The sequence below is a fragment of the Theobroma cacao genome, chromosome 9 (genome assembly GCF_053813885.1).
Source record: "Theobroma cacao isolate CCN51 chromosome 9, ASM5381388v1, whole genome shotgun sequence".
Classification (NCBI taxonomy): domain Eukaryota; kingdom Viridiplantae; phylum Streptophyta; class Magnoliopsida; order Malvales; family Malvaceae; genus Theobroma; species Theobroma cacao.
In genome coordinates this window covers 10,356,734-10,366,741 of record NC_142647.1, presented here as the reverse complement: position 1 = coordinate 10,366,741, position 10,008 = coordinate 10,356,734, and the positions used below count along the sequence as shown (strand labels likewise).

At 33.1% G+C, this 10,008-nt stretch overlaps 1 protein-coding gene across 1 annotated transcript; it reads right to left on the bottom strand.

Moving 5' to 3' along the window:
• Positions 1-236: 236 nt before the first annotated feature.
• On the bottom strand, positions 237-8,035 carry CER3 (Fatty acid hydroxylase superfamily). Its single transcript, XM_007013902.3, has 11 exons — positions 7,799-8,035; positions 7,367-7,587; positions 7,036-7,268; positions 6,647-6,866; positions 5,715-5,842; positions 5,262-5,518; positions 5,056-5,163; positions 3,408-3,614; positions 1,867-1,977; positions 1,428-1,601; positions 237-655 (listed from the first exon to the last, which is right to left on the bottom strand). The coding sequence occupies exons 1-11, from the start codon at positions 7,847-7,849 to the stop codon at positions 467-469; spliced, it is 1,899 nt and encodes a 632-aa protein (XP_007013964.3). The 5' UTR covers positions 7,850-8,035; the 3' UTR covers positions 237-466.
• Positions 8,036-10,008: the final 1,973 nt, after the last annotated feature.

Genomic DNA, 10,008 nt, shown 5'->3' with positions numbered 1-10,008 from the left:
TTTGAGTACAGTGTAAGAATCTTTTCCATTTGCTTAACCTTTCCATGTTCCAAGATGAATAAACTGGTACAAATATTTGGTTCAGAAGTGTATTAAAACTTAGGTGAGTCGTGCATGTGTTGCATGTGTAGCATATAGACACAAACATATTTACATCGAATTTATACCATTGTTTCTGAAATTGGCATTACTATATTTCTAGTTTTATCTTGGAACAACAAAATTCCATGTAAAAGTAAGACAAGAATTAAAAATCAAACATATAGTTATACCTTGCTTAATCAAGGTATAAATCAATGTATCAAGTACATATTGCATGACACTTCATGTGACGATCAGTTGTAACTGAACCATATTTCTTTTGACCAAACACCTTATCACAAAAGAACAAAAAGAAAAAAACCAAAAAAACCTGTCGTTACAATCAACTTTCAGTTTTCAATTTCCCGTTTTCCTTTTCATGGTATTATAATGAATTATCTTGCTTGTTTACGGTACTTGATACTGGCCTTAGACCATGCTTGAGAGCAGCTTCCCAGACTAGATCGATTCTATCGACATCAATCGCCCCAACTTCGTGGTGAGTCCAGCCTTCTAGCTTATGAACCACCCCACCTGCATGACATGCGTGCACAACTCCTCTCTCCATGGTGTACTGCACCGACACCCACCAAAAGTTAGGCAAATATTAACTTATTAAATAAGACTAGTTTTTTTGTCACATCCACTGCATGTATGGGTGGACGAAGAAAAACTTGCAAGTTTAGCTCTTTTCAAGTGTATAGGTAACTGTAAATTTCATGTGGTTTCCAAATCCTATTTCATAGGATAGGATAGCTAAAATAACACATGTATTTTTATATATATATATATATTTTCTTTTAATGGTGTACTTTTATTTTTTACATGATTTCATGAATTTTGATTTTTTTATCTCGTGAAGTCATTTACTCATTCTCGTAATATATTAATACATAATTATAAATAAAAATAAAAATTATATAATTGCTACTATTCATGCAACTGAACATAAAATGATAACCAATCTTAAATTTCAATTTTTGATCCTTTTTTTTTTCATTTTTAAAACTCATAAAGGCATCTAGATATATATAACACATTAAAACAAGTTGCGTCTAGGCTCTTGTAACAACCATCTAGTCACACTTTGTGTCCTGGTATCATGCAAATTGTATTTCTTTTCCTATTTTTGTCTTTTTTGTATTTGATTTTAAAAAAAGTAATTTAAATATAATTTTTTGGATTAAAAATGCATACTCTTACTATTAAATCAAATGCTTAAATTCCATTTTTTTAATCAATAATAATAATACTAAATAATTTAACTTGTGAAAAAGCATGTGATTAGACAGAATACTACTACTGTTGCTAATAAGAGATTAATATACAATGACAAGATTGCTCACCTCACAACTCCCAAGCCCTTCAACATCATCAGGCAACCTCATGGCTGCGAGATCGCCGTATGTGCAGTCCCTTCTAAAGGCCAAAATGGGTGGGACCACAAATTGATGAAAATGTGCTCCGGATGGAGCCCAGCTTTGCTCCCTTGGTGTTATCCACTTGCCCACAATCCATGTCTATATCAGAACAAATAAATGATGTTTAATATTTATTGTTCTTTTGCGCGCATGTTCGGGCATTAAATATATGTACCCGTTTTTTTTCTTTCTTTGTTATTTTTTAAAAAAAATCAACTGTAAAGTCAATAACTAAAAGGATTATCTAATTAATTAACTAGTACCTACATGTAAATTTTGTTGTTTCAGGAGCGAAATATGAGATACTATTAATTTTGAGATATGTGAAATAATTCAAGAGTTGAGAGTTGAGACTGGCACACACCTTACAATTTTGAGCAGCTTGGTATTTGGTCACCTGGACCAGGTAGTTCTGGCAATCCGCTGGGGCTTCCTTTTGTATTTTTTGAAATCTTTCGGTTGATAAAGTCAACATCTGCAATATGCCTAAGTCATCAGACGCAATTTAATAGTGCATTAACCTACCTTAATCCACAAGATATCACATAATTATATTATTATTATAAAAGGTGCAATATTAGTTCCCCTAGGTCGTGCATACATGATATTAAAGAAAAAAAAAGCAACAGTTATTCTATTGTCCATTTCGTCCTTTTCTTGCATTTTGTTATGTTGTGATTGCTAGCAAGGGCTTCAACCAGTCTATTTTTAATATTTAAAAAATACTTCTTTAGGTTGGATTTTTAATATTAAACTTATCCTATACTTTTTTCTATTTATATATATAAATTTTGGTAACTTAATTCTTATTTGGGTAAACAAATTGACCGGTTACACTTAGATTACCCCTATTTTACGTATTGGATCATACGTGTCCATCATTCCCAAAGATAATGACAGAGTCTTGATTTTATGTTTGGGAGACAAACAAGAGGTGGGTTGGTTGTGGGATCTTGAGGCAGTAGAACTTGGTGAATGATTCTATTACAATAGGTTTTACTTTCGTCGTTAAATCTACTACAATTAGTTATTAGTTGTTTATTATAGGGCATCTCATCAAATAGAAAACTTAATGTAAGGGCAAAATTATAAAATTCTAAAAAAAATAAAAATGTTTTATGAAATTTTAGAACTTTTGAGAGGTAGAAGTCCTACTAGCCCTTATTCCCTCCACCATTGCCCAAAGATCACGATTAGTGTAGAATGATCACCTCAAAATTCATGCTGATCTACAAATGACAATTAGATCAGAATGTTTGGTAAAAATTTGGTAATTCTAAGTAGCGGTGATCAAGAATCACCAAGAATCACCAAGAATTATTAGATCCTGTTTGTGAAAAGTGAACTAGTTCCCTCCCAAAAAGGTAAAAAACTTTTATAATCAACATGAAGTTATCTGTAAGATTAATTATGTTCAATATTACTCTTTTAATGTGTGAATTAAGAAATTACTTCCTCTCAAAATACCAAACACTATCAAAGGGAGTGATAGACTATCATATAAGCATTTTCCAAAATGGATTCTCAAATGAAATGAATATTCTATGTTCATTTAGTTCCCAACTCGGTGTATCCTGCAAATAGCAACTACAGTCTATAGATATCTTTTGATCACAACTAGAAAAAACCCAAGCCAGCATATAAATGCTGCCCATAGTTAATTAGACGAGTACCCTACAAAATTAATTTAGAAATGAAAAAGAGCAGATCTATTTTAAGGGTACCACTTGTGAATTTCAACTTATCAAACTCTAAATAAATGTCAGTACCATTTGTAAAGACGTTGAATCATGTTGTGCCAGCATTCAACTTGAAACCAACAAAGTAAATATTGGTAAATTTTGATCAAACTTTGTGCTGGCAAAATTAATGAAGAGTCTAGTGGGTGAGAATCGAAAGACCTACCAGAACGCGTACTCTCCTTCGACAAAGGTAGAGGGCAATTGCTCTACCAAGCTTGGAAGTAGCTCCTGTTAGAAACACTTCTTTCACATCCTCAGGAATTTCATTCAGAATAACTGCAGCAGTCAAGGTATTGCCATGGACAACTCTGACTTTAAGGTCTGGATGCTTGTCAACAAAGAGTGTCCCTCCTCCATTGAGCGCTTCATTCTGTAGACGAGTTCATTAAGCAATTTTAGGTTTTTTGAGCTTAACAAATTGATATTGGCATCTCTATCCAAGAACAGTAAAAATTGAAAGTAATAGTTAAATGCATGTCTTGGGGTAATTATACCCTGAGTACTGCCCTACGATAATGTTAGTCTGAATTGATTATTCTTAGCAATACTGCTGGAATAGTTAAACCTAACAATTTTTATCATTTATTTCACAAAGCCCTGCTCCGGCAGTGATAGAGGATTGCGTCTACGACAAAAAGTCGTGCTAGCTAGCTATGCCACGTGCATGTCTTTTCTGTTCATATATGCATAGGCAGCTAGGAGGCAAGACAATGTTTAGAGATTCTATTTTCGCGAATTATGACTTACAAGGAATCACAAAAGTCTGAATTCAAAACTTAAAATTATTCATGATAATAATCATAATAGGCCTATGCCTCATGTCACTCTTTTTTTCTATAAAGTTCACTTCTGTTTAGTACATAGATAGGAATGACAATGTTAAAAATTCGGAGGAGAAAGTTTCAATTCTTATTATTATCTTATGTATGGAGGATAAATTCTTTTTATTATCTGATATATGGAGGATATTCATTTAGTAAATATATTTATTTATAAATTTTTTTATAATTTAAAGGACATTTGATAATTCTAAACATTTGTTAGTGTATAATTTAAACTTTCACTATGTTAGAACAGTTTTTCAACTAAATATACTACTTAAATTATAGCTATATTTATGATATTTTTAATTTCTAATTAGCACTAAAATTAAACAAAGACAAGAAAAAGGGGGGAATTAATCCAACTTCTGCACCCTACTTTACTCGTGTTAGGTCATGTTATATTTAAGAGTCCAAAAAGGGTAATTTTGTAGGCATCTTGCAGATCTATGGGGGTTGGCCCAAGTGAATTGGTTACCCTCTCCTTTAAGAGGAGGATTTTCCGTATGGGATCAAATTATCTCCTTGAGAAGTTCTATGCGAAAGGGGACAAAAAGTAATAAATATAGGCATCTTAGAGAGAAGATTGTAAGGTTAAAATAGGAGAGGACACTGAATTAATTTGTGGTTGAAACAGACTCATGGACAAGGATGGTCGTCACTTAAAAAAGACTAAGATTTTTAATCTATCCGTGTTGATCTTTCTAGTCTGAAACGCAAATGATGATGAGATGCTTTTGAGAGATACATAAACAGAGTGACTGTACGCTGCCAGGAAAGGTATTTAAAAAACCAGTGAAAGGTCCACTCGGATTTTGAATGAAGGAGATGGGTGATTCATTTCGATATTTATTCCTCCCAACTACCATCACCGGGTTTCTTTCAGAGCCTAATTAAAAACATATAATATATATACTGGTTTTTTTAAACCTTGGAAGACAGACCAAAAGTTCACAAGTGTAAAAGGAAAAATGAAACAAAAACACCAACCTTATTTAATGCAGCAAGACTAATGACCTTGACTCCCATCCTATCAGCCCTTAGAATGGCCTCCTCTATGTGCTTGTTGATGCCGTCCGTTGCAAACGGTAAGAAATACTGCCAAAAATGGTAACGGCCTAGATGATTGATTGCTCTCCTAATTAGTCTACCTACACTAGGCAATAATAATTCTGCCCAAAGTTTTAACAGCAAACCTGAAAGCCGAATCTAGGAACGGCCCATGTCTGGTGCAAACGGCCTCTAAGATTGTAGAAAGTGATGAGGAAGGTTTTAGACCACGCCCACATGATTAGCATAACCATAAAAGTTATAGGCCAAAGAGGCAGTAGAAAGATCCTTGTGGAGAATGGTATTGATGAAAATGATCTGAATACGAATGGTACATGCATCGCCGAGGTTATGTCCACGACATGCGCTAAGAACACAAAGTCTGGTACCCTCCCATATTTCGCTGCATCAACGTGAAATACAAGTTAAACTGTCATTTTCAGTGCCGTGCACTTGAATGTACTTCAATGATATATTTAAGCATTCCAGATTCACAAATTAGTATTTTCTCCAGTGGTCCTCCCAAGAAGGACGTCTATCAAAGTACGGGTAAAAAATTTTCATGGTTTCGCAAAAACAAAACAAAAAAGTGCAACTACCTGAATCCGAACTAATTTTCTCGTGTATTTGCCACGAGTTGCTCTTAAGTGTCTTCCCCATTGCGTCAAACAACGGCATGAAGAGACAGAAGTTGGTCCCCATCTCTGTGTGGTGCAGGCTATGGTACCTGAAAGATGGTAAACCGTCCAGAAACAGGACAGCATCAATACAATTTTTTTGAAGAGAAAGTGTTGCAGCCACATCCGTGTTCAACAGCAAAACAATCCTACTGATCTCCTTCTTTTTATTTTTTTTGTTTCTTAAATATTTAAAGTGCATTGCAAGTTGCAAGTTTTGTGGTTCAAATGTTCGATTATTATGCTAGCTACCTTGTGTATACAGTAATTAATGTTGCCAATCAAGAATGGTCCCTGTTTTATCTATGTAAAATAAATGTCTTGACAAGGAGTTACCAAGGAATAGGATACTGGATAAGCTGCCATTTTAGACATAACATGCATTATATTTATGGTAATAAAATCACCTTATTAAACAAGGACAATTGTGCCTTATAGTTTAAATAACTATAGTAAATGTTAACATTTATCAATACTACATCTAACTTCATTACGTTTTTTGCCAAAACTTTCTTCCGGGAGGAAAATTTTAAATGAGCTTTCCTTCTCAATTAATTGGAACTTTCAAGTTTTTCGACCATAACTTAAATAACCTAAACTGCAGCTGTCAGCCAGAGTCCTGTTTCGCGAAAAGCAGCATGATGATTAATAAAGGTCGTACTTAAATTACTTTACGTCTAATTTCCAATTCTAAGAATAGAATTAAATATACAAGCTTAGAAACTAGACAGGAGTGAAAGTTCTAAGCAATCCATCATGCATCCGGTTCAAAGTCAATTTTTATTTTTATTCATTAATGGAAAGTCGGTACACATTAATTGCGTGAGTATGAGAGAAAAAAGGGTGTTACTTACGTGGGGGTGTGAATCAAATATCTAAGGAAAGGCAACTTGTTGAAAATTTCATGGGGAACAACTTCAACATTGGAATGCCCCAGGCATCTGAGAAAATCAAAAGCCAAAACATAGCTGTAAATCATGCTTGTGGATCCATACCCCATCAGAACAGACCCCGTCATGGGAATTCCGATGACTACACATAATACAAGGTGCTCTAGAAATGTTGCATGTCCAGCTGCAGCAGCAAAAATTAAAAGTTAATTAAATGGACTAGATGATGAGATGAGTGCAAGTTGCTGGAATTCACTATATGCAGTTAATCTCAATTTAAATAAAGAGGAAAAGCCAGAAGGAGAAAAATGAAATTAGTGAAGAGATGGGTCTTAGGTTATCAGTAATTTTACCTGTAAAGGGATGGGGTACAGGAGATGAGTGGTGAAGTGAATGATAATGGGTGAAAAGGTAGCTTTCATGGAAAACCCTATGCGCCCAATAATATACGGGCTCCGAAATTGTCACATGCAGTAAAAATAAGGCAATAAATCCTTTTGAGTTCCAGAGAGGAAGGCCATCCAAGGATGGGAAGATCAAGCAGGCCATGGAAGCTAACAAAGCCTGAAGAATTATAAAGTTGTCCCTGAAGGATAAAAAAAAAAAAAAAACAGATGATTTTGTTGGAATCATTGTAAGCAGAATTTACATGATCATGTATGAGAAAAATATATTTTATTTTACCAGTCCCACTCTCTGTCAATCTGTTTGAAATCAACTCCTTGCTGCTTAATCCGGCGATTGCGAGTTAGGAAAAGCATGCTACCGTAGGAGCTCCATAGCTGATGAATTAATCCTCTCAAAGCACAGATTAGAAGAATATGAAGACACCAGAGATCCTTAAGGGTATCCTCATAGATCCATGAATACAAAACCTTTGCAGCTAAAGGGCCGTAAAGCAGATACTTTTGGCACACGAGAACGAACATGTCAAGAAGAAATAAACACATCAGTACCGTAGAAATAGAGTTAGAGCAAGAGAGAGAGCGAGTGAAGAAACAAGTGGAAGCAACATATTACATCTGGAAACAAAATAAAAGAAGAAAAAATTATATATATTGACCAAGTTTAAACTGCGTAAAGAGAATAATACATCCCGGCTACAGTTTTCCATACCTTGAAAAGACCCAAGTTCTCCCAAGGCCAAGTTGACAGAGGTGCAACCATTTTTTTTCCTGACAGCGCTACTGATACTCTGCTTTCTCTGTTCTTTCTAATCTCAAAAAATTTTCGAGAGAGAGAGAGAGAGAAGGAGAATAGTTTCCTTGGAGCTTGGCAAGCTAAGTTCCCTTATCTCTCTTTTAGGCTTCTCTTCAGGACTCAAAACAGCTAAGACCCTTATGATTTCGGGTATACGGCATGTCCTACTTATAGCTCTAAGAAAAGCCAAATGTTGCTGACAAAACAAAAAATGTAGTTAAGTCTCTTAATCAAGTTCATATTTGACACAGTTTTTTACCCACAGTTGCCATGATGGATTAGGCGGTCGTCAATCATGACCCGGAAAGTTTAAGTTTTCAACGTGTTCGGTTTTCCCTGGTTCTAACTGGGCACAGCTGTAGTGATGGCCAAATACTTGAAGAATTAATGGCTCGTGTGGTTGGGAGTAGGGGATTGATGGGGGTTCATGCTGAGGACCAACTTGTAATTCTACTCATTCTTGGGATTCTAGTTTTCTCCTACTCTCACCTTACTTCTTAGATACCATTTATAAAACGAGTATCTAGTAATTGAATAGATATAAATGTTTTTAAAGTATGTAATTGAAAGATAATTATATATAAAAAATTATTAATATTTCAATTATATATAATTTGAATTTTGTAATAGTTTATAAATCAATACTATTAGAATTTAAAAAAAAAATTAATGAAAGTCTTTGACAATCAGAATTCTTATCTGCAAATTGAATAAATCTTGCTAATATTTACAATTAAAATTTTTTTAAATGCATAATTAAAAAATATTTTAACTAAAATCATTGGATGCAATTAGAATATTTACATATTTTTAAAAAAATTAAAATATTTACAAAATACATAAATTTTATTAATATTAATAATAAAAGATAGTTAAAATGACAATTTAGAAATACAATGAACAAATATGATCATTTTCGTCAATCAAAAACTTTTTATCATCTATACTTTTATGTGTATTATAAATATTGATAGATTATAGATTATAAGTTATATTTTCACATTAGATGTAATAATGATAATTATTCTGTCTCTTTTTTTGTTTTGGGAAATCCCAAAAACTATGTTATCTTTTTTTTTTTGAACACCTAATTCTCTTCCCTTTTCTATATTCTAAAATTATTTTAATGATTATTTTTTCTTTTTTTGTATTAAAAATCGTGATACATCAATTTTAGTTTAAAAAATAAAATTTAAAAACAAATACACTAAATAGAGATAAATAAAATCATTGTGTGAAAATGAAAACCAAAAATGTTTTCTTAAGTTGCATGAAAATTAAATAGGGATAAATAAAAATAAGATGAAAAGAATAAATAAATTGATAAATTTCAATATGTTGAATAAATGTGTTGTTTTCAATAATAATTGTGATATATATTTTAGGTAATAATTAGCAAGACCCTTTGTGAAAATTGAAAATGAAACATTTTTTGTGGAATGTTCTGTTAATACTATGGTAAATAGAAGATTGAACTTGATCGCGTGTATTTAGAGATAGGCAAGGGGAAGAGCAATCAGATCCCTTGACAAAAGGGATTATTTTTTAAGTAGTCAACTCTATTGAAAAATGCAATAAAATCTCATGGCAATTGTAGCGGAGAAACTGCGCGATGCTCTGCTGCATGAAATCTATACAAAGTAATATCGAATTAATCAAATTTCTAAGCCATTGCTTTACGAAATTAGGTACTCATTCTTAATTAAATCTTGATTTGCATTTAAATTTTTTTAGAGCAACGTGATTAATCAAGTTCTATAAATTTAATAGGCTAAAGATTCTTGGCTTGACATTAAAAAAAATATAATTTTAATTAAGGACTGAGATCTGCTGTCTCCATACACTTGAAATTGAAATTTGGTACTATCTAAAAACTATATGTAAAAAAAAAGAAATGCATGACATTTGGGTTTGCGGTCAGAAAAGATTGATTGGTTAGCTCTACATGCCAGAGATGCAATATGACTACTTTTCAGCCAAAAAACGTGAATCATTAACCAAGAAGGGGGTAAGAGAATGGCAATTCTACATGCCAGAGATGCAAAACATTGGTTTTATTTTTATTTTCTTCGAGGATAAACTTGATACGATGCAATGCAAAACATTAGTCATGCAAACAAACCGTG

Excerpts from the sequence above, each read along its gene's own strand:
- CER3 (XM_007013902.3), bottom strand. The coding sequence starts at position 7,849 with ATGGTTGCACCTCTGTCAACTTGGCCTTGGGAGAACTTGGGTCTTTTC. Across the intron at positions 7,588-7,798 it reads AGAACTTGGGTCTTTTCAAG|TATCTGCTTTACGGCCCTTT; the intron begins GTATGGAAAACT and ends GTGTGCCAAAAG. Across the intron at positions 6,867-7,035 it reads TGTACCCCATCCCTTTACAG|CTGGACATGCAACATTTCTA; the intron begins GTAAAATTACTG and ends TTGCTGCTGCAG.